Here is a 24,693-nt window from a genome sequence, read left to right as displayed (position 1 = left end):
TGTTCCTACTCCACGCATTTTTTTTCTAAAGTACTCCCTCCATTCCAAAATAGATGACTCAACTTTGTATACAAGTTAGTACAAAGTTGAGTCATCTATTTCGGAACGGAGGGAGTAATATCGAGTCAGCACACTCGCCATACCAAACGGCGAGTATAACGGAAGAACAGACGTAGGACTAGCATATATCGTGGGACGCACGGTGCATGGGTCGCCGCGCCGCCGGCGTTGTCCCGGCGCCGCGCCGTGACCGTCCAGCCATTGACGTTGGAGGTAGCGGAGCAGGTGTGGCTCGCTCCCGTCGATAGATCAGGTTCACACCGAACCCTCGATGGTTTTAAAATTCCACGCCAACTGAACCTCGCAATCGCCAGCGTTTTTATACCCGCCGTCGCCTTCCACTCTTCCTCGGCCAGACGACATCAGCCACACTTCGCAGGAGCTGCCGCCGTCATGGGCAACCTGGTGTCGGCGAGCGCGGGCGGCGGCGGGAAGATCGTGCTGCCGGACGGGAGCGTCCGGGCTTTGGGCGAGGGCGAGACCGTGTCCGTGGCCGAGCTCATGGTGGAGCACCCGCGCCACTTCGTCGTGGACGCGCGCCTCGCGGCGGCCGGCGGCGCCAAGGTCGCCGCGCTGCCGGCCGACCACCTGCTGGACGGTGCCGGGGTGTACGTCGTGCTCCCGGCCACCAGGGGCAGGGTCTCCGCCGACGAGGCCCGGCGAGCGCTCACGGCGTCGCGGCTGCTTGCGTGGTGCCGGTCGATGCCGGTCAGCGCGCAGGAGCAGCGGGACGAGGCGGCGCCGTTGCTGGGCGGGCTCGGTGGCCACCAGCCGGTGTTCCTGAGCCAGGAGCTGACGCGCAGCGGGCCATGGAAGCCCACCTTGAGGACGATCGAAGAGCGCGTGCTGCCGAGGAAGGTGCCTCACTGGCTCTTCTGACGCCAATCGACTCGTGCAACTGCAAACGAATGTGATCTGTGTGGGAAGCTCTTGTTTAAAAATAAAAAATGGCATGTGATTAGAGACTTTTTGAACCGATTTGGTGCTGCATATATGTATATATACATGGCAAAAGAGGGAGATCTTACATACATGAACAATTCGGTACGCCGGACCGTGATACTGTTCTAATAAGTTACAATTCCAGAAACAGAATGGATTGCAGAATTGTTCAGCAAAACTGAACGACTGCTACGTTACAGAATAGGACCCTCTCGCGGTGCGCCTGCCAGGCGAAACTCGTCAAGCTTGGTTCGCTTTACTGGCGATGGCGGAGGCGTACTCGGAGATCGTTTGATCAGGCGACTGCCTGAGGTGCACAATGATCGGGAGCAGCTCGGATGACCGCAGGAAGAGCCTGCAGACGGTGTGGTCGCACATCTTGCGCAGCGCGAAGAGCACGATTCTTAGTGGGGATTCGGTCAGAGCATCCTTTCTGCTGGGGCTCAGAGCAACCGCGGAGTAGCTGCTGACCATCTTCAGTAGGGCCTGCACATCAATAAGTCAAGGGATGAGAGTGTCTGATGAGTATCAGAAAGAGCAACCGTTGAAGAAATTAAGAATCGGCAATTTACCACTGAATAGACGACCAAAGCATTAGGTTAGTTTTGTTGACACATGGTACGAATACATATATTTCAATTTTTAAATATGTATCTGATCCATTCAACTTCTTAAAAACGATGTTCGGATACAGTAGAACTCGATGGAATGAAGCAATAGCAGACCTGCCACTTTTGCAAACACTGAGATGACAGTAATTGACTTATGCGGGTATAGCCCATTAGTAGCTGAGTGAAGCGTTTTGCTCAGCCTCCATGGAGCCCTTTTCTTTGAAACATTCAAAAATCACATTTCAAGTAAAATTTCATGAGAAAATACATTGACTCGCAAGCTACACAAAAAAGTGAAAATCGTCGGTTTTATATAGTGCAGTGTGTGCAGACACTGTTCACTATTTTCAAAATCACCGATTTGTCTTTTTTTGTGTAGCTTGCGCGTCAATGTATTTCTTCATGAATATTTGCACACATGCAGTATACATCCGTATGATACTGTGGAATTTTTTTCAGTTTTTTTAAACGTTGAATCATGTTTTTCTGAATTTTTCAAGACAAAACGGGCTTCATGGAACCCGAGCACCAAAAGGCATTGCTGTTTAGTACCTTCACCATATATCAAGAAAAAGAATCTATGAAGTATGGATGTCGGTTTCCTCCCTTTACGCTAAAAGTAAAAAGTGCAAGGACTGGAAGACATGACATGACAGAACATGAATCATGAGCAGTACGCAAGGGGTGGCAAACCTGAATTGCGCCTTGGGATACAATGTCTCCACAGAGTACATCAGAGTTCCTGGCTAGATTACTCAGGGCCCCTGCAGCATTGCCTTTGGTTTTATCTTCCTCAGGAGCAAGAAGTAGCTTAGTGAGCTGAGGTATAGATCGTCTGAGTTCTTCATACAGCTTGTCATTGTGATAAGCAGCATTGCCTACCTGAAATATCAACAGCTAAATTAGGTTCCAAAATCAATCACGAATACATTAACAGGATTGAGGATTATCATCTCAGTATGAAGATAAAAATACAACAATCAGAAGCCAGTTTACAAACTTACAGCAAAACATGCAAACTTCCGCGTCCGCTTGTCAGGGTCAGAACACCTGTCAACTACAAGCTCAATCACCTTATTTGCTGCCTGTTCCCAGATAACAAGGTTAAATATCCCTTCCATTAAACTTTAATCTGCAAATAAATAGATAACTAAATCCTGTCTTACAAATGGACCATAGAAGTAGGGACTGTGTCGGCACATGTTGCCAATGGCACTGCAAGCTTTTGCTCTTATATCGGGGTCCTCATTTGATAGAAAGTTCTTCAAATATTCAACCATGCCTGCCTTGTTGATGGGCTCATAGAAGTCCTGAGGCAGTAGCATAACCCGTGTGTCACAATGCATATCCAGCAAATTTTGATATCTCGATGTGCAAAACAGGCCAACAAAAGACGAACCTTTGACATGCGTGCAAGATCAGAAACTATCATGAGGAAGTCGAGCAAAGTCTCCTTAGCAAGAGGACCTTTGAGTAGCTTTGCTACTCTAGATGGATTGAGAAGACCTTCTCTTAGAAGCTGCAATGCAAGTGGACGGTAGCCCACCATTTTGGCCACAATGGCCAAGGGCCTTGATATGTCTTCCATATTGAGATAATCAAGACAGCGAAGTATACAACCAGGAACACCAACCTGAACAGGAAAAGGAGAAAGGTTATGGAAATGAGTACTTCTGAACAAGAACAAGTTCAAAGTCAGTTAGTCAGACCTCTAGGAGAACTTGAAAGTATTGAGGCATATTATGCTCTATAGTTTTGAGCATTTCCTTGTTCTCAGTACCAATTCTTCCCCCAGGTGATCCAATGTTGAGGAGAAAACCACTATTGATGGATGCCGATGTTGATGGCATGTTTGGAGAACTCTGCACTGCGACAAATGGGAATGCCAAAATATCAACAACTGAATTTATCAGTTCCCGTACTCCCTTTTTCCCACCACCAAGACCAGTCCAAGCTGCCAAAACCTTGAGGTGCGTATCAGACAGCATGTCAGTCAACAGCTTTAGATGTTCCCTTTTATACAAAATTTCACGGAAAATGCCACCAGGAAGGCATTGAGATAAAGCTGAAAGAGTCCAGGCAACTCCCAACGGTGATAATCCACTGCGGTGTGTTGAAACTTCTTTTCCATCAGAAGGCTCCCTTGAGAAACCATCGGTAAGCAAACGAATTAGGAGCTGTGGGATACCAACTGAGCAGGCTTGTTCGACAGCCAATGGTCCACCCCATTTCAATCTAGTTTCCAACAGCCCGATACTCCCATCACGAAGGCCAAACAGATTCAGTAAACCAGCATTATATCTGCAAAGTTCCTCACTTCCATCAGATAGCCAAAGCTTCAGCAAGGTGTGCAGTGTTGCCATACGAGGAAACAAAGCAAGGGCAGTTTCACATAGGGAAGATCTGGTTTGCCCTCCATTTTCAAGTGAAATAAGCGTTGACAGTGCAAGTGTTGCAGCTGCACAGTGCGGCTGCAGGCAACTCTTCACTGTATCATCAGCTGAAGAGAGGTGCGCAAGAACAGAAAGCCGGGACCGCTGTTTCTTGTGGGAACTTGTTAAAATAATTGATGCTGAAGATTTCCCCTCCGACTTCAGACACGCTGCTATTGTTGCCAATGCAAGACAACAGTGCACTACAAGGGCATGAGGATTGGACAGTTTGCATTTCTGATTACTGTTCTGCTTCGACTCCTTGTTCAAATATGAGCCACACAGCGACAGCAGTGAAAACATATCAGATACAATTGTCCCATCTCCACCATATTCTATTTCATTGGCCTCCGGTGATGAATTCATTGGACCACACATAATAGCACAGAAAGACAGATTCAGCAGGCAGGCCCTAGCGATGAGCTGAAAAGCAACATTTAGAAAAATATAATAAACTCAACTATCATAAGTTGGAGTTAAGTTACACTTTCAATGTACAAAAATATAATAAGCTCAACCATCAATAGTTCTGGGTGTAAAGAGATAATCAACTGACAACCTTAAGCTTTTTAATTTCTATAATTTGGGTATATTGCATTAACTAAAAATATAGCAGCAGAGTATAACCTCCATCAATGTGAATATACTAAATGTACTTTCTTAATGGAAAGCCAGGCTCATATTGGTTTCATTGTTACTCAATGTACAAGAAGATAACCAGAAGTACATAATCTGAAGTCTCAAGAATGTAGCATAGTGGAATCATATGAGATAAAAACGGCAGGTGAGGTTGCTTGTGAGTTGATGAAATCAGAGATAGCAATGGGATACAAAGTTGTAGTTAACTGGAAACAGTGCAAATAAGTGAAGAACAAATTGTGTTTGAGTTAGAACCGAAATATTCACCTTATATTATTAGCATTCCACTAGGGCTACAAAAAGGATAACTGATCGTACTCAAAAGAATCCTATGGAGAGACTTATTTGCCCAAGCATGGAAGAATTACCTGAAGAGAAGCATGAATAGCTGACTCTAAACCATTATGCAAGCAGTGGTAAACTGCAATCTGCATTGGCCGTGAAGCCAGAAATGATTTGACAAATATGTTTATCAGACTGCTGGAGTTTGAATCTGGTAATGAATCTTGCTCTTGCATTTTACCATCCAACTTTGAGTGACCTTGTCGCCATGAGCTAGCTAATGGAAATGAAAAATTGTGTGCACCAAGGGACACAATGTCAACAGCATGAGCGAGATACCAGATGGCCTTGCATGCCTCACATGCTGCTGGTACCATGTTCGTAGAACCTGATATTATGTCTGAACCTGAAGCTATCAGACACTCACACAGGAGTTCTAGTAGCTGTGACTTCCTTGCATGATCTATAATGTTGATGAGACTTTCTTCAACTGGATTTGGACTCTCAGAGGAGATGCTCGCTTTCAACACAGAGATAGCCCTAGATAACATCAGAGCAAGACATGCAGTTGACTCACGAGATATTCTTCCAGATGGATCAACAGTGGAAACCAGAATCTGCAGATCAAAACTCTTAGCTAGTCAAGACAAAAGGAAAAAAATCAGACAATATAGCCTGAAGTGAGTGGCAAAGTGTGACCTGTGAATAAAGATCACACAGAGAGGACCAGTGTCTGCCATAAGAATTTAGCACAGCACCTTCATTCGTATCAAGTAGCTTCCGTGCTATAGCTAGACACTGCCAACAGAAGCATTGTTTAACAATGTCAATTATATCATAAAATACATCTCAACAGTTACATGTACATTTTCAAAACTAATATTAGCATAGCATGCTCTTCATATATATGTCAAAAGAACGAGGAGTTTTCCTTCGGTAGCACTTCTATTTCACATGGCAAAGTCAATAATATTTCAAGTGAATATGAATCTGCAAGATGTCTGGTGTGAATACCTTCACTGCAAGGCTGTAAGCACCTGAAAGCTTCATTCTGATAATGAGACTTGTAAACTCTAGAAATAGACAGATGATGTCATCAAGTGCTGCACAAGACTGATAAGACCCAGCTTCAATTAGATTTTTAACAATTCTGAGAGACTGATTTGCACCATCAATATTCAGTTCCCTGCAAAGTTGACCAAGCATAAATTGTAGTTAGAAAGACAATAAATCAGACACCGTACAGCTGATCTAATAAAAGATACAGTACAGCTAGTGATTTTTATTCTGAATGAGTAATTGTAAGTTATACAGTGTGATCTCCTCATCCAAATAATCTATTCGATAGAAAATCTATTTTTTTTGACACCTTGTTCTATAGAAAATCTGTGGACAATCCCAATGTTTAAATCCTTATAGAGTGGAACCTACCACTAAAATGATGCCAAAATTTGTAACACATGAAGAGATAGGATGCATACAATCACACATACAAGTATAAACACTGTTCTTCAGATATTGTATGGATTTAGTGGATAGCAACCATATTGCTACAAGTTTGCCATTACCATTCTTCATTTTTCTACAATAAAACAATAACCTGAATAGCTCATGTTAGTAAAGCATAAGCTAGAAATCTACCTCGGGGAACTTGGAGGATTGCTCAACCAATTTTTTATGGGACTGAGGACAGTGGACAGCACTGCACTATCTCCAATAATGCTGTTAGCACCATTCACTGTTTGTGAAGTTTTTTCCAGCTTATCTAAAGCTGTACGCTCTGCAATGCAACAAACAAGTCGGTGCAGGTTAGTAGGTTTGTAAATGATTAATGAAAGTATAAAGTAAAGCATTAACAAGTTACTAAGCCTTAAGACACTATTGCTTCTAGTGGTGACCGTTCCAGGTGGGGTCCGATTATTCAAGATATTAGACATCGATTGATGTGGCTTCTACAGGATGTGCATGTACGCGAGATAAAGAGAGACTGTAAAAAAGTATGATGGTATATTGGTATGTTCAATTAGCTAGAAAGAATTCTGTGTGTGGTTTGTGGAATGTGCATGTACCGTCATGTACTTTACCACTCTGCATGAACAGATTATTCATAGTTAAGTAATATAATATCTCTTCCTAGAAAACTCTATACTATGACTAAGAATTAGTGAAGTGGCTTAAATCAGTCCAGTATTGTCCTTCCCTCAAAGGCATGTGTCCCTTGTACCCTATGCATTGGCCCGGCAGCCAACCAATTAGCAATACAATACTAGTTGTCCACCGCTACCTTATTATCATTGGCTGAAAGATCAACTACATTCAGGATAGTTATATTGTACCATTAATATATAATGAACTCTGAAGAACAACTCCCTACCCAACAGCTGGCAATTAGTGGCGTGCGGTATATTCAGTTCAGAAAAACATCTAATTATACGGTCCATAGAAAAGTCAAAACTGCTGCCATAATAAATACAAATATTAGTAACAATTAAACTTGTGTTTGGAAGAAAACATGCCTGATGGAGCATCCGAAATAGCACCAGGAGATGAACCATGATGATCATCAGTAGTTGATGTAGGGCCATCTTTTTTGCTGCTTTTTTGTTTATCAAGATCACTTTCTGTATTGTTAGCAGCATTTCTACCTGCCAAACATTTATATGAGTTTAAGTTGGCATCCAGGACTCTAAATGCTTAAGCCTGGGAACATGTTTAGCATTAAAATCATTTACTTGGTGGTTCAGCAGCAGCAGGTTGGTTCTTTGATGTTTGAATTTCATCAGCCTTCCGTGTGGCTTCAGATCTTTTCACTTCAAAAGGTGTGGATTGAGTGTCCTAGAAAACAATGGGGCCAAAAATCATTAGCTTAAGGATGTAAGTCCGTTGTATGCAAATACTCCCTCTGTACACAAATGTAAGACATTTTTGCAGTTTAATTTAAACTTCAAAAACTTCCTACATATGTCTACAGAGAGAGCATATAACTAGTTATTTCTAGAATCCATTTTCTTAGAAGAAATAATTCAAGGCACTTACAGCCACTAAATCCATTGAATCATCTTTGACGAACGGGTGCTCCAACAATGCTGGCCAGCTTAGTCTACTTTGAGGCAACTGCTAACATCATACAGCATTAGCAAAGAAAAGAAGGAATAAGTAAATTCGATTACTGTGCACTAGTAGGAAAAAAATCAGTTAGGACCTTGTTTAGTAAACCCTTTAAGAAGCTCTTAAAGTTTGCACTCATATTATCTGGATATTTCACAGGATCCTGCCATGACACACACAGAGCATATGTAAAAAAAAATGTTGAAATTCAAAGAACAGATTTTGAAACAAGCAGTAACAGACCAACCTTGACAATGTGTCGTATAAGTGCGTAAACTGAATTTGTATAAAAGGGGGGTTGACCCACAAATAGTTCATATCTGACATTCAAAACAAAATAGCATGATGAGAGTAAATAGAGTGATAGACTATCAGACACAAAGTGGAAGAGTTTAACATGTGCGCTACAATGTTAAGCAAGCAAGCTGGGTTATAAGAAAAATATTCTTTACAAAAAGGGTGAACCATACACTTGCTACAGAAAGTCCTAATCAAGCATACCAACAAAGCAATAAGATGAGCTATTCATGCTTAAATTGCGTATTACCCTCTGGATAAAGTAAAGTATACAAGAAATGATGGTGGAATTAGCCAGCCGTGTTCAGAATTTGTAGACAAAATGTTATATCACCTGACGAATTAGCTTATCCCTAATCAAACTGGGGTCGATCTTACTTCATACCATACTTGCACCAGAGCATGTCTGGACTGACAGTTATATTTTGTTTGTTTCACTTATCCCTAATCTAGCTCACACGTTGTTGGAATAAAATCATGGAATACAGGTCAGTAGGTCACACAAAAAGAAGCACGACAGTAGAATACAGAGTACACAAGAGACTATCTGTCAAAATAACAATGTATAATAGGGGAAAAAAGAAGAATTTACATACAAGATGACCCCAAGGGACCATAAATCTGCTGTGTGATTATAAGGTTGCTCTCTCACAAGTTCTGGAGCCATATATAATGGCGTTCCTGTGGGTGAGAGAAGCATGCTTAGTGAAATGGTCCAAATGGATGACTGGCAAAGGGGTCTCATAAGCCATCATGAAATACTTGGAAAACATCCATATAAGTATCATGTTATGCCACAATAAGCTAAGTAAGAACCAACAAGGAGATGCTCGACTACAATGGCGTACAGTATTGACTGCTCTAGAATGTAGGGACTAAGGAGTATTAAGTAAAATCAGAAATTTATTGCTAACTCCAGATAAATTCATTTTCAATAAAGTTTAATTCTAACACAAACATACATTTTATGTTAGAAATCCAACATGTTAGTGATCGTGATCCTTAACTAATACAAGTCCAGACAAATGGATTTTAAAAAATCCAAAGATACTTACACAATAACAAATGAAACATATCAACAGAGGCATACATGAAGGAAATGATTTTGTAGGAAGATCAGCTAGCATGCAAAGATGAAATGTACCTTTTATAGAGCGTAGCACAACAGTATTAGCTGACATCGCACGAGCAAACCCAAAATCACAAAGCTGTGAATACGGCAGGAAAAACCTCAATCAGAATTCCAACCACAATAATTTAAATCTCTTATGGATAATAAATACTAGAACTAGAACAGTAAAGAATGTAGAAAGTGTCATAAATGACAGTAATTGAATTTGTCCTATGTCATCAATTAGGTCTTTGATGTAAGGATTGTAGTTACTGAGATAAATACTTCTTTTTAGAAGCATAAAAAGACACAACTAGCCAACATCATAAGAAGTTCTTGTAACTGAAGTGCCAACAACATAAGAAGTTCTTGTAACTGAAGTGTGTGCTTATGCCTAAATCAAAAATACTTCTCTGGCTGGTCCAAGACTATTAACTGTACACAGATGTGAAATAGTATATACCTTCACAATAGATCCTTTCCCAATAAGGATGTTCTGGGGTTTCATATCCCGATGGATAATACGATTTGAGTGCAAGTAATGGAGTGCTTTTACCTGAAACCAAGGCACAAACTCAAACCATGAAGGCAAATGGGTTCTAGACTGGTATTGTGCATAAGGAACAAGATAACGTCGAGTGTGTACCAGCTGCTTAGCAATAGCTTGAACTTGTTCTTCTGGAAGGCATTTATCATCCTCGAGCACCTCAAATAGCTCTCCCTGAAACAGCCACTGTCCCATTAGTACTGAAATTTGGCCAACCCAAATCCATTAGAAGCAATCATTGGTGAGAAAGCACAATGTGATAAGAAAAAAGTACTTGTGTACCTGGGCAAACTCTGTGACGACACAAAACTCCTGAGGGGTTTCAAAAGCATCGATCATTTCAATTATATTCTCATGTTTGAGTTTCCTCAGAATCTACAGAAATTTTGACGAGAACCATTGAGATGGTACAGTGAGAATACACCATAGCGAGCTAACAAATACAACTATGTGGCAAACTATTGTAAGCTTCTAGCTATATGGTTATCGCTTGTTCTGTACATGATACATCATTCATCTCTGACTCACACAGCAGATTAATAAACAAATAAATGACTGCAACATTTGGGATTTTTGAAGGTGTTGCATGCCTTAAGTTTAGATTGAGCAACGGGTATCATCATGACTCTCAAGTTGCGCCCATCCCCCATGACGAACTGGAAACCCACCCCACACCAAAACATGTAATTGAAGGAAGTTTGAGATTACCCTTACATCTTCAAACAAACTAGCAATTGTGAATTTGTGATGTGACATCCCCAAGCAAGGATGTGATTTGAAGGTGCAGATAAATTGCCACAGGCAGGAACCCTGAATCTCTACGGATGTTGATCTGAATTAGAAAAAACTAGCAGCAGCGGCAGCAGAGCACTTGCCTCGATCTCCTGCCTTAGGTTGTGGATGTCCTTGTCGCTCTTCCCATGCTTAAGAATAAACTTCATGGCGACAGTCTGCATCAAATTCAGACAGGAGAAGGAAATAAACTTTATATTGGGGAAAACGCGGACAAATCGATCACTCCTCCCTCCCATGGCACCACCGGAGCGCGGTAGAGGGGAGGGAGGGGTTTGATGCGAACCTGTCGGCTGTACTTGCGCCTGCCCTTGTACACCTTCCCGAAGGACCCCTCCCCGACGAGCTCGACCACGTGGTAGTCCTCCACCCCCATCTCCCGCTAGCCGCGCGCGCAAAACCCTAGCCGCAATCCACGCCTCGGTCAGAAAATAAAAATGAAGCGCCAAACTCGACCCGAATTCGAGCCGCACGGCCCAAGGGGGGCAGCAGAATCGAACTCACTGAGCACTGGCCGTGGATTCGCCGCTGTTGGAGCGGCGCGAACCGGGACGGGCCGAAGCTCCCCGCCGGCCGAATCCAGTCGGGGTCGACGACGTGAGGCGCGGGGAGGGCCTGAGGGCTTGGGGGCAAGTAAATCCGCGCGCGGCTCGACCTGGGGCCCGCTCCGCCTCGCCGTGCGAGCGTGCGTGGGCGCAGGGCCCGGCCGCGTCCTCCGCCGCCGGCCGCCGGAGGGGGGAGGAGGTGGCGAGTCGGGCGCAGGCGCCGCCGCCGCCGGCGATCTGGGTGGATGGGAGGTGGGGGACAGGAGGTCGCCTGATCTGCGCGGTGGCCTCCGCTCCGCTCCGCGCCCGTGCACTGGCTTCGGGGTTGGGAGTTCGATTTGGAATTTCGAATGGCTTTTTCGTGAGGGGAAGGAAGAAAAGCGGCTGTGCGAGCTTAAATATTTTTCCCGCTCGCTGCGGAAAATCTCGCTCAGGTCAAAACGGCTATCTTGACTACTTGGGCCGTACTAATGCCTAGAGGTTTCCGTGTGTGCCATTAGCAGGCCTGTTTGGCACACGAGTGTGCCATGGCAAGTGAAATGTGGCCCATGAGACTTTCCACCAAACAACCCCAGGTACTTCTTTTTTATTGATGAGAACCCAAGGTGCAAACTATATCAATTCTCAAAAAAAAAAAAACTATATCTATACCCCTATATATCTATATATGTATATTATACCAATATAAAAAAGACCCAAAAAGGAAGATCCAATTAATCTCAGCCGCTATCAGACCATGTCAATCCAATGATATGTATTGCTCCAATGGTGGGCGTTCAACATGTTTAGCATCAATTAATATCATACCGAATATCGACATATGGATTAGTCGCATAATAATGTGTAATTGATATCCACCTAGTAATATTAACGTGCAATTAATTTTCTCCCCAACACTAATGTGCATTGAACGTACCATTTACTAGTTTGGATAAAGCGCAATTCCGAAATCACTAGTTAAGGGAATACCCCCTTGCAAATGTCACTCCCGCTTTCTCTGGTCATGACAAATGACGCGTTGCATGTGCTTCACTTATCGCAACCTATGAGTATTGTGTTCCTTTTGTAGATTCTTTTTTTTTAATGTTTTATCGCTCGAACCATGCGTCCAAATCACAAATTATTTTCACTGTTGTGTTCCCGTGTCAACATCTTCGAAACTAGATCACTGCTAATAGGTTTAGATGAACTTATAAAAAAACAAAACCAAAAAAAGTAAACCATAAAAACCAAAAGATAAAGAAAGGAAATCCGGAAGCACAACTGTGCTTCACACGAAGCACATTTTGTGTTTCACTTTTTCTAGAAGCATAGTATGTGCTTCACGCGATGCACAACTATGAATTCCACTTTTCACGCGGAAGCACAATTGTGCCTCATTGGGAAACATAATGTGTTTTCAAATTGTGTGCTTCAGAAGGGGAAAACCCCAAAAACCATTTTTTTTCCCTGAGGAAACTTAAGAAAAATTAAGCAAATTTGGAAAAGCCAAAAGATGAGAGAAAAGTCCAAAAACGTGTGCAGAAAACCCCAAAAAAACATGCTACCACGAGTGCATCCAGCGCGCAACATGCGGCAACAGCTGGGCCACCACTTGGTAGCTGGATGAGCATCCCGAGCACAAGGGGTATCCTTTGGATAGTTGTTCCCACACAATTTGTATTTATCCACGCAATCCCTCTACAATGTTTTTTTCGCCCCTCTGTTTACATTTTTATTTCTTATTTTATTCTATTTTTTATTTATGTATTTACTTTCTTTATATTTCTATGTTTTTATTCTTAATTTTGTGCCATGTTTTATGTTTCTACATTTTTCCTAAAAAGAACTCAAAGTTAATTAAGCATATACAGACGTTCATGAATTGCATTTTTTAAACATGTACAAAATTCAATACTTGATTATATTTTTAATAAACAATGAACATTTCTCAAATAAGAGATGAATATTTTATTTCAAATATATGGACTTTAATAGTCAAAAAAATATGGACCTACATATTTGGTACATGAAACTCTTTCTTTTTCGTATATATGATTTTCGTTATTCAAAATCTTAATTTTCACAATAGCTTTTAAAACAATTAATAAAATACTTAAAAATAGAATAGTGTGGATTTTATTGGGTTGTGTAAGTGCTAGGCTCCTATAGGGACCTTTAAGTTATTAGCCCGACTATGCGTCTCATAAGGCGTTGAATTGCGAAAGTACCCTTCTGAGCTCGAGCTCAAATGAGCTTGGATGAATAGTAAAATAAAATAAAAACTTCTGACTTTTTTTTATTAAACTTTGACAAATGTTTTAAGTGTTTGCAAATTTTCATCATGAGATCACATACGTGGAAGGCTTGGCAAAACAAATCAATGCTCCAGAATGCTTTCAAAACTAAGGGACCCGGTTTGAATGCGGTAGACAACCGTCAAGTCTCTCTGGCATTGAACAGACGCGGAGATTGAGTAGCGCTCTCGGCCGATGAGTCAGTTCAATACCGGCTCCAATGAGAGGTTGCACCCGCTCGGGACTGGCATGTATACGGGGCTGGCGCTCTGGAGCGGTGCTAACCGTCATGAATGCTCTGCAACTGCTTCGCGCAGGAGAGATTTGGGTGGGTTGAGGGTGCCGGACCCGCACGTGGCAGCGGTTCGGACGCCCGCAAAGGCTCCCTGGTTTATGTCCGGTTTGCGGGATTTCAGTCGTTTGGAAAGATGCACGAAGCAATGGATACCGGCAGCCTATTCTGGCCGAGGAGAACAGGTTATTCTACAGGTCGATTTAAAAATTACGAATGGTAAACTGCATCCGGACAACTACGTCTGGATGTGTTGGCAGGCGTTTCGAGGGTCTGTGTTGGAGATACCTTAGTTACATACCGGTAAAGTAGTGATTACTAGCTAGTGAACATTTTAGAGACCGTTGTCCGTGGAAGATCAAGACATGTGCTCTTGTTTTCGAATCCCCGATTTTTTCCCCGTATGAAGGATGAATTTGGGTGCATGGACGTCACGTCAAAGTGCATAAACGCCACATGAAAGCACGAGAGAAGAGACAAAGCCGATCGCCCGGGAGAAAAACAGCGAAGGCAGGCCAGGTAGTAGTCAAATCTGAGAACGGTTTCATGCTTAAACCATATTTGAACTATACCCGTACATGTATCTCTCAAAATCATACTTGAACCATACCCGTTCAATGCCATTTTCAGCCCAATCAAAACTAAACCATCTATTTTTTCCACCCAAACCAATTTAAACCCAATACATAATCGTGGGTTTAAACCCAATACATAACTATGGGTTTGCTTCAATGTATATATGATTGCACAAATCGACATGTCAAGAAGCAAATGGTATAGAAAAGACATAAGTGTGTCCACAATAGTTTGAGAACAAAGTTATCGTTGAGATACGGTCAACACACAACAAGTGTCAAAAAGACAATGCCTACGACTAAAAAGCTCACTGACAAGTGTATTAAAACCAATTGCTTAGCTAAAGCACAAGCAAACACATTCGATTTGCATGTGGTGTTTTCCCATAATACATAATTACATAGTGCATCGCAACATGTAGGCGGATCAAAGATACTCGTTGTCGATGCGTCGTTGCTTATTGCACATAACCAATGCCCAGAAACCGGTTTGGACCCATAGTTTATAACCGTTAATAACCAAACTGTTTAAGCCCATAACCAACTATACCCAAATTGGTTTCTTCACATACCCAAACCAAAACCAAACTAAAAAAAGTTTAGCCCAATAAAACCTGAACCAATCAAACCCAAAGTAATAACCGAACCGTTTCACCCAGTTTTTTAATAACCATTCTCAGGTTTAGTAGTAGTAAACAAATCGACTGATTAGCACCGCCGTCGACGGCATGCATGCACCGTCGCGCCTGATTACCATACTCCGGTCGCGGCTGACGTACGTACGTCGACCCTTCTTCCCCCCTTCAAAATACGCATGCACGGGATGCCGAGACGTACGACAAAAACAAGCAGGCGGGGGCATACGTACGTGTGCCGGCCGCTCGGCCGTTCATGCACGCACGCACCACTTATAATCATGGGCAAACCTGGAGCCAAGACTGAACCGACCGAGCAGGTAAAACAATTCAGAGGCTCCTCTCCGAGACCATTGCTGTGCCGACAGTGCTGGTTTTTACTTTTTCTTTTTGGCGTATACGCAGGACGGCATGAAGCAGTCCGTGACAACAAAAAAACGGCAGCAGAGAGTCGTGGCACAAGCATGTCCATCCTTTGGTGCGTGCAAGTGAAGCGTTGCTCTGCAACTTGCAGGCAATGCGTGTGTCCCCAGCCCAGCCAACCATGCAAATCGCAAAGAGAGAGCACACGGAGGGGGAAAGGGAACACACGAGCGACGAGTCCACGCGATCCGCCGCCTTGGATATGGAAGAACATTTGAAAGCGGACAAGGCAGGGGGAAACCGAAAGGGGAACGATTGGCTGAGATGCCATGCGGCGGAGAGCGGCGCGCAAGGCAGGCACCATCGATCGAGACTCGAGAGTCTCTGATGGCTGGGGAATCGAAGGCAGGGATCAGACAGGCCGCAAGGAAACAAACGCTTCCAACTCGGAGACTCGTTGGAAGGAATCCAGGCAAGGAATACGGCCGGCTGTGCCGGTGACATGTGGGGCCAGGCTGTGATATTCTTTGTCGAAAAAGGAGCCACCGCATACGTTGGCGATTTTTCAGCGCTCGCTATCGTCCGACCTTGTGCCTATCTGCCACACAGTTTTTTTTTTCAAATCTTTAACGAATTAACAGGTTCTTTTTTTTTTTGCGGGTGAACGAATTAACAGGTTCTGTTTGTTCGCATGTGTGTCCTCAGGTGTTCGACTGATTCTTCTCCTCATTTGCGGGTTGTCAGGTTCTTGTCATGGGCTCCCTACCCGAACCGCACCAGGATCGCACCTATATTGTTCTTCCACTATGTCGTGTGATGTGTATATACACACATTTAACTATGTATATGCGCATGTTCTTTCTTGACGCATCATCATGCGTGAATGGTTAGACGTACTCAGGTGCATCTCGCCCGGTTTTGTATTTCTTATCTTAAATACAAGGCCAACTCCACCGCACGACCCCGTCTGCTTCTGTCCGTTGAGTCATGCGTGTGCCCACCGTGCGGCCGCATCCCAAATCATGTCCGCGGTGGACGTAATTAAAAAAACAGAAAAACATAAATAAAATGACTAAATAAATAAATATGCGTAGTTAAAAAAACATAAAACATTAGTTAGGGGTCACGGCCACAAAACAGCCCAGTTTCACGGTTCACTTAACGGCCCAGTGTCATAATTAACATAAAAACAAAATGAAAAACGCCGCCCACGCGCTCCTGCCGCGCCCGTTGATGTCGTGGCCGTCGCCGTCTTCAGTGGCTGCCGGTGTCGTCGTCGTCACTGACGAGGTCGACGTAGGCAGGCGGCATCCAGAGGTGGGACGGCGGCACGTGGTACACGGGGGCGGGCTGGAAGGCCGGAGGTGCCTGCACCACCTCCTCCCGTGGAGAGGCCTCCCGCTTCGTGACCGCGGCGGCGTGGGGCACCAGTTCACGCCCCCCACGGCGTCGGCCATCCCCGGAGCCGTGCACGACCAGCTCCACTGCTGGCCCACCAGATCCGAGTGGAACGCGGCCACCAGCGCGTCCTCCATCGCCTCCTCCGCCGCCAGCATATCCAGCTCGGGGATGGCGACGTCGCCGGCCGCAGAGAGGGCCATCGTCTTCTCTAGGTCCGGCCATTAGCGCTCGTCATGCGTGTTCATGGAGTCCTCCATGACACGCTACATGAGCCGGGCCTCCTCCTCCGCTATCATGCAAGGAGGTGGAGGTGGTGACGGAGACGGGGAAGGCGACGGCGTGGGCGTGAGGCCGCACACCTTCCGGCGTGGCCGCCGCGGCCCCGACACCGTGCCGACGAAGTAGGACACGCGTCGCGTGTCGTGCTCGTCCTGGATCCACGTATCCCAGAGGTCGGAATCGGGGGCGTACCTATCATCGAAGTAGAGGTCGTCGGGAAGGAGGCGGTGGCGGCGCTCGATCTCATCGCGGCGCGCACGGACGCTCATCGGCACCGGCGGGATCGGGACCCGGTCGGCGGAGAGATGCCAATTATTGGGGAGGTGGAGGTCGCTCCACGGGACCGGCGTCCTCGTCTCCCAGTAGCACCGGCATACATCAGCGCTTAGGTACTGCCGGTCGCGCTCACTGGCGGGCTTAGGGGCGATGGTGAAGGGGGCAGGCGCGAGGGCCCGGCGCGGTGGCGATGCGGCCTCCTTTTTCACGAAGTCGTGGCGGTGTTCTGACGAGGAGCCAGCCGCGTGGTCGTGCTTCCCCTTGCGGCCGTAGTTCCAGAGCCCCATGGCTGCGAGGCGGCCGACCGACGAGTTCGAGGCTAGGGTTTGGGAGTGTCAGGTTTCGAGGACGCCGCGGGGTGGAGTGGGGAGTGTGGACGACGAGCCAGTCCACGACTTCCGCATTTAAGAAGGACCGCGGCCTTTCCCTGGATGGATGACAAGCGGGCCCGGCCGCGCGTGCACATTGATGTTGGCGGGTGGAAGGTAGGTGGCCGCCTGCCACGCGGCCCTGGCGCGGACAAGCGCGCGTCCGTTTGCTGTCCGCCGCGACCCAAACCCGACGCATGTTTGCACTCGAAATGGGTCGACCCGGACACAAAACGGACAGGATGGGTCCGGGCCGTCGCGCGCTGGGCCGACCGATTTGTCCCTTTTACCCCAAACGGACGAGGCCGGACGGGATGGGGTCGTGCGGTGGAGTTGGCCTAACATATAAAAAATGCAGCCAGCCTGCACGCATACATGTATAATATACCATGAAGGATGGCTCCTTTTGCATTGTGGTTGCGGGACAAGCAGCACTACAAATCGGAGTCATGTCTCCCGTGCGGCGATCTCAGAGCATCTAGAGACGAACGTCTCAAACCCTCTCCATACATTGACGGACGCGTCCTGTCAGTGATCAGAGAGAAGAGGGAAAGAAAAAAGTGACACAACCGGATCCCTCATATCGTCCATATACGTATGGCATTGACCAACCATGAGAGTGTTAATCAACTCCACCTGGAGGAAGTGTCAAAGGTGTCATGGAATTGTCACGGTAGATGCCCTAGCATGAGGACTTAGGTGTGAAGCCATCGCTACAAGGTTAGCTTGAAGGGGTTAAAATGGGACAAGGGACACAGAGAGTTTACCCAGGTTCGGCCCCTCACAACGAGGTAAAGGCCTACTCCTGCTTTAGGTTGTATTGCTTGGGTTTCGATCACCAGGGAGCGAATACGCTTGACCTAGTTCTTGACTTGTTGTTTCTTGCCCTAAACCGCCGCCGGGTCACCCCTTTATATACATAGGCTGATGCCCGGCGGCTTACGGAGTCCCAGAAGCTACACTTTCCTTAACATACAAGCTAACATATGGTGGTTTACGCCCATGGGCCTCAAGTCGCTTTTGGGTCTTGGGCCTTCAGTAAGCTTGCTTCGTGAACCGCCATCTTCAACATCTTCATGGGCCTTATTGTTATAAACCGCCAGTGGTGTGACCCGGCCCCTACTAGGCGGGTCATACCCAATAGTTATATCCCCAACATTAGGCCCGAGGTTGATGTGAACTTGTTCATATCAATCTTCAACACTTAGAAAAATCCTTCCTCATTTTGCTCTTTTTGCGAGATCTTGTAACCCGCCATGACGTCATCTCCTTGGATTGTGGTAACCCGCCGTGACGTCATCTGTCATTAATATCACAAGGCCCAAACCTTAATATGCCTTTTTCTTTTAATGAATTTCCAAAAATTGAGGCGTCTACACTGTCACATATCCATTTTTAGCCTCCTTGATTCCCGCGCATGCCACTTATCCTTTCAGCTTTATAAATAAGGCCAGGGGTCCCTTTCACTTCCCCCCCCCTTGCCTCTTGTCTCCGTCTTCCTCCTCACGGCGCCTCCGCGCCCGAGCACCGCTGCCGCCTCGACCTTCGCTGCTACCTCAACTCCGATCGCTGCATCAACCCGAACCGATCAGAATCCGTCCGCGCGCCTCCGCAGTTCCACTGCTCCGGTGAGTTTTCCCCCTTATTCTCTCCTTAGATCCCATTAGGGTTTCTATGAGTTCGTCGGAGTGATTCTCCGTTCTTCTTCGTTCCTCACTGTAGCTGGTAGTTTTATTCCAAACTGAGTACTCGTCCTGTGCGGCATCATTTGTAGTGCTCATTTTTGATAGTTAGACATCTCCTCTGCATGAGAGATCTGAAGGAAATATGCCCTAGAGGCAATAATAAAGTTATTATTTATTTCCTTATTTCATGATAAATGTTTATTATTCATGCTAGAATTATATTAATCGGAAACATAATACATGTGTGAATACATAGACAAACATAGTGTCACTAGTATGCCTCTACTTGACTAGCTCGTTGAATCAAAGATGGTTAAGTTTCCTAGCCATAGACATGACTTGTCATTTGATTAACGGGATCACATCATTAGGAGAATGATGTGATTGACTTGACCCATTCCGTTAGCTTAGCACTTGATCGTTTAGTATGTTGTTATTGCTTTCTTCATGACTTATACATGTTAACTATGAGATTATGCAACTCCCGTTTACCGGAGGAACACTTTGTGTGCTACCAAACATCACAACGTAACTGGGTGATTATAAAGGAGCTGTACAGGTGTCTCCAAAGGTATATGTTGAGTTGGCGTATTTCGAGATTAGGAATTGTCACTCCGATTGTCAGAGAGGTATCTTTGGGCCCTCTCGGTAATGCACATCATTATAAGCCTGGCAAGCAATGTGACTAATGAGTTAGTTGCGGGATGATGCATTACGTAACGAGTAAAGAGACTTGCCGGTAACAAGATTGAACTAGGTATTGAGATACCGACAATAAAATCTCGGGCAAGTAACATACCGATGACAAAGGGAACAACGTACGTTGTTATGCGGTTTGACCGATAAAGATCTTCGTAGAATATGTAGGAGCCAATATGAGCATCCAGGTTCCGCTATTGGTTATTGACCGGAAACGTGTCTCGGTCATGTCTACATAGTTCTCGAACCCGTAGGGTCCACACGCTTAAGGTTTCGATGACAGTTATATTATGAGTTTATGTGTTTTGATGTACTGAAGGAGTTTGGAGTCCCGGATGAGATCGGGGACATGACGAGGAGTCTTGAAATGGTCGAGACGTAAAGATCAATATATTGGACAACTATATTCGGACTTCGGAAAGGTTCCGAGTGATTCGGGTATTTTTTGGAGTACCGGAGAGTTAGGGGAATTCGCCAGGGAGTATATGGACCTTATTGGGCTTTAGGGGAAAGAGAGAGGAGAGGCTGCCCCCCCCCCCAAGACCTAGTCCGAATTGGACTAGGGGGAGGGGCTGCGCCCCCTCCTTCCTTCTCTTCTCTTCCCCCTTTCCTTGACTCCTACTCCTCCTACTTGGAAGGGGGGGATCCTACTCCCGGTGGGAGTAGGACTCCTCCTTGGCGCGCCTCCTCCTGGCCAGCCACCCCCTCCCCCTTGATCCTTCATATACGGGGGCAGGGGGCACCTCTAGGCATAACAACAATTGATCTCTTGATCTCTTAGCCATGTGCGGTGCCCCCTCCACCATAGTCCTCCTCGATAATATTGTAGTGGTGCTTAGGCGAAGCCCTACGACGGTAGAACATCAAGATCGTCACCACGCCATCGTGCTGACAGAACTCTTCCCCGACATTCTACTGGATCGGAGTACGGGGATCGTCATCGAGCTGAATGTGTGCTAAAACTCGGAGGTGCCGTAGTTTCGGTGCTTGATCGGTCGGGCCGTGAAGACGTACGACTACATCAACCGTGTTGTTCTAATGCTTCCGCTTTCGGTCTACAAGGGTACATGGACAACACTCTCCCCTCTCGTTGCTATGCATCACCATGATCTTGCGTGTGTGTAGGAAAAATTTGAAATTACTACGTTCCCCAACAGTGGCATCCGAGCCTAGGTTTCATGCGTTGATGTTATATGCATGAGTAGAACACAAGTAAGTTGTGGGCGATACAAGTCATACTGCTTACCAGCATGTCATACTTTGGTTCAGCGGTATTGTTGGATGAAGCGGCCCGGACCGACATTACGCGTACGCTTACGCAAGACTGGTTCTACCGACGTGCTTTGCACACAGGTGGCTGGCGGGTGTCAGTTTCTCCAACTTTAGTTGAACCGAGTGTGGCTACGCCCGGTCCTTGCGAAGGTTAAAACAACACTAACTTGACGAACTATCGTTGTGGTTTTGATGCGTAGGTAAGAACGGTTCTTGCTCAGCCCGTAGCAGCCACGTAAAATTTGCAACAACAAAGTAGAGGACGTCTAACTTGTTTTTGCAGGGCATGTTGTGATGTGATATGGTCAAGACGTGATGAGATATAAGTTGTTGTATGAGATGATCATGTTTTGTTGAAGTTATCGGCAACTGGCAGAAGCCCTATGGTTGTCTCTTTGTTGCATAAGATGCAATTGCCAAATAATTGCTTTACTTTATCGCTATGCGATAACAATAGTTGCAAGAGCAATAGTTGGCGAGACGACCATGTGATGACACATTGATATAGATCAAGATGATGAAGACCATGGTGTCGTGCCGGTGACGATAGAGATCATGACGGTACTTTGGAGATGGAGATCAAAGGCGCAAGATGATCATGGCCATATCATGTCACATATTTTGATTGCATATGATGTTTATCTGTTATACATCTTATTTTGCTTAGTTCGGCAGTAGCATTTTAAGATGATCTCTCACTAATTATCAAGAAGTGTTCTCCCTGAGTATGCACCGTTGCGAAAGTTCTTCGTGCTGAGACACCACATGATGATCGGGTGTGATAGGCTCTATGTTTAAATACAACGGGTGCAAAATAGTTGCACACGCGGAATACTCAGATTAAACTTGACGAGCCTAGCATATACAGATATGGCCTCGGAACACGGAGACCGAAAGGTCAAACGTGAATCATATAGTAGATATGATCAACATAGTGATGTTCACCATTGAAAACTACTCCATCTCACGTGATGATCAGACATGGTTTAGTTGATTTGGATCACGTGATCGCTTAGATGACTAGAGGGATGTCTATCTAAGTGGGAGTTCTTAAAGTAATATGATTAATTGAACTTTAATTTATCATGAACTTAGTCCTGGTAGTATTTTGCAAATTATGTCGTAGATCAATAGCTCGCGTTGTTGCTTCCCTATGTTTTTATATGCGTTCCTAGAGAAAACTAAGTTGAAAAATGTTAGTAGCAATGATGCGGACTTGGTTCGTGATCTGAGGTTTATCCTCATTGCTGCACAGAAGAATTATGTCCTTGATGCACCGCTAGGTGACAGACCTATTGTAGGAGCAGATGCAGACGTTATGAATGTTTGGCTAGCTCAATATGATGACTACTTGATAGTTTCGTGCACCATGCTTTATGGCTTAGAACCAGGACTACAAAAACATTTTTGAAACATCATGGAACATATAAGATGTTTCAAGAGATGAAATTGGTATTTCAGACTCATGCCCGTGTCAAGAGGTATGAGACCTCTGACAAATACTTCGCCTAAAAGATGGAGGAGAATTTCTCAACTAGTGAGCAAGTACTTAGATTGTCTGAGTACTACAATCGCTTGAATCAAGTGGGAGTTAATCTTCCAGATAAGATAGTGATTGGCAGAGTTCTCTAGTCACCATCACCAAGTTACTGGAACTTCGTGATGAACTATAATGCAAGGGATGACGAAAACGATTCCCGAGCTCTTCGTGATGCTGAAATCGACAAAGGTAGAAATCAAGAAAAGAGCATCAAGTGTTGATGATTGACAAGTCCACTAGTTTCAAGAAAAGGGCAAAGGAAAAGAAAGGGAACTTCAAGTAGAATGGCAAGCAAGTTGTCACTCCCGCGAAGAAGCCCAAAGCTGGACCAAAGCCTGAAACTGAGTGATTATAATGCAAAGGAAATGGTCACTAGAAGCGGAAATGCCCTGAATATTTGGTGGATAAGAAGGATGGCAAAGTGAACAAGGGTATATTTGATATACAGGTTATTGATGTGTACCTTACTAGTGTTTATAGTAGCCCCTGAGTATTTGATACTTGTTCGGTTGCTAAGATTAGTAACTCGAAAAGGGGGTTACAGAATAAACAGAAACTAGTTGAGGGTGAAGTGATGATGTGTGTTGGAAGTGGTTCCAAGATTGATATGATCAGGATCATACACTCCCTATACTTTTGAGATTAGTGTAGAACCTAAATAAATGTTATTTGGTGTTTGCGTTGAGCATAAATATGATTAGATCATGTTTGTTGCGATACGATTATTCATCTAAAACGTAGAATAAATTGTTATTCTGTTTACATGAATAAAACCTTTTATGGTCATACACCCAATGTTCATGGTTTATTGAATCTTGATCGTAGTAATACACATATTCATAATATTGATGCCAAAAGATGCAAAGTTAATAATGGTAGTGCAACTTATTTGTGGCATTGCCGTTTGGGTCATATCGGTGTAAAGCGCATGAAGAAACTCCATAAAAGATGGATTTTTGGAATCACTTGGTTATGAATCATTTGATGCTTGTGAAACCGTGCCTTATGGGCAAGATGACTAATACTTCATTCTCCGGAACAATGGAACGAGCTACTGACTTGTTGGAAATAATACATACCGATGTATGCCATCCAATGAGTGTTGATGCTTGTGGCGAGTATCGTTATTTTCGGACCTTCACAGATGATTTGAGCAGATATGGGTATATCTACTTAATGAAACACAAGTCTGAAACATTTGAAATGTTCAAAGAAATTCAGAGTGAAGTGAAGAATCATCGTAACAAGAAAATAAAGTTTCTACGATCTGATCGTGGAGAAGAATATTTGAGTTACGAGTTTGGCCTTCATATAAAACAATGTGGAATAGTTTCACAGCTCACGCCACATGGAACCACTAGTGCAGAACCGGGCAATACCACCGGTTCGTAAGGCCCTTTAGTGCCGGTTCCATAACCGGCACTAAAGTGTGGGCACTAAAGCCCCCCCCCCTTTAGTACCGGTCAGCACGAACCGGTGGTAAAGGGCAACCACGTGGCACGAGCCAGCTCCGGGGGGCTGGAGCCCTTTAGTACCGGTTGGTAATACCAACCGGTACTATAAGGTTTTTTTTAGTTTTATGATTTCTTTTTCATTTAATTTTGTGTTTCCATTTTAATTCTTTTTCGTTTGCTGGTATTTTATGATACTACACAATGTACACGTT

The 24,693-nt window shown here is 44.7% G+C and overlaps 2 protein-coding genes across 2 annotated transcripts; one reads left to right on the top strand and one right to left on the bottom strand.

Moving 5' to 3' along the window:
* Window positions 1-409: 409 nt before the first annotated feature.
* Window positions 410-1,054, top strand: LOC119362301. The gene has a single exon (XM_037627500.1). The coding sequence runs from the start codon at window positions 454-456 to the stop codon at window positions 937-939; it is 486 nt and encodes a 161-aa protein (XP_037483397.1). The 5' UTR covers window positions 410-453; the 3' UTR covers window positions 940-1,054.
* On the bottom strand, window positions 1,039-11,540 carry LOC119362299 (serine/threonine-protein kinase TIO-like). Its single transcript, XM_037627499.1, has 23 exons — window positions 11,326-11,540; window positions 11,108-11,223; window positions 10,905-10,979; window positions 10,312-10,404; window positions 10,129-10,203; window positions 9,946-10,038; window positions 9,516-9,579; window positions 8,968-9,052; window positions 8,322-8,394; window positions 8,169-8,237; window positions 8,003-8,080; window positions 7,699-7,801; window positions 7,483-7,611; window positions 6,608-6,746; window positions 5,981-6,152; window positions 5,666-5,764; window positions 5,053-5,583; window positions 3,323-4,468; window positions 3,013-3,246; window positions 2,780-2,923; window positions 2,618-2,698; window positions 2,307-2,495; window positions 1,039-1,488 (listed from the first exon to the last, which is right to left on the bottom strand). Exons 2-23 carry the CDS (start codon window positions 11,195-11,197, stop codon window positions 1,243-1,245), a joined length of 4,008 nt encoding a protein of 1,335 aa, XP_037483396.1. The 5' UTR covers window positions 11,198-11,223; window positions 11,326-11,540; the 3' UTR covers window positions 1,039-1,242.
* Between the last annotated feature and the right edge of the window lie 13,153 nt (window positions 11,541-24,693).

This window comes from Triticum dicoccoides, chromosome 2B (genome assembly GCF_002162155.2).
Source record: "Triticum dicoccoides isolate Atlit2015 ecotype Zavitan chromosome 2B, WEW_v2.0, whole genome shotgun sequence".
In the NCBI taxonomy this organism is placed as follows: Eukaryota; Viridiplantae; Streptophyta; class Magnoliopsida; order Poales; family Poaceae; genus Triticum; species Triticum dicoccoides.
Note: the sequence above shows the minus strand (reverse complement) of the source record. Positions and strands in the feature narration are given on the sequence as shown.

Bases quoted from the DNA above. Each gene is read 5' to 3' on its own strand.
- LOC119362301 (XM_037627500.1), top strand. From the start codon at position 454: ATGGGCAACCTGGTGTCGGCGAGCGCGGGCGGCGGCGGGAAGATCGTG.
- LOC119362299 (XM_037627499.1), bottom strand. From the start codon at position 11,197: ATGGGGGTGGAGGACTACCACGTGGTCGAGCTCGTCGGGGAGGGGTCC. The intron at 8,238-8,321 runs GTTGGTCTGTTA...GTGTCATGGCAG, and splicing joins TTATACGACACATTGTCAAG to GATCCTGTGAAATATCCAGA. The intron at 4,469-5,052 runs GTAATTCTTCCA...GTTGCTTTTCAG, and splicing joins CTATTCATGCTTCTCTTCAG to CTCATCGCTAGGGCCTGCCT.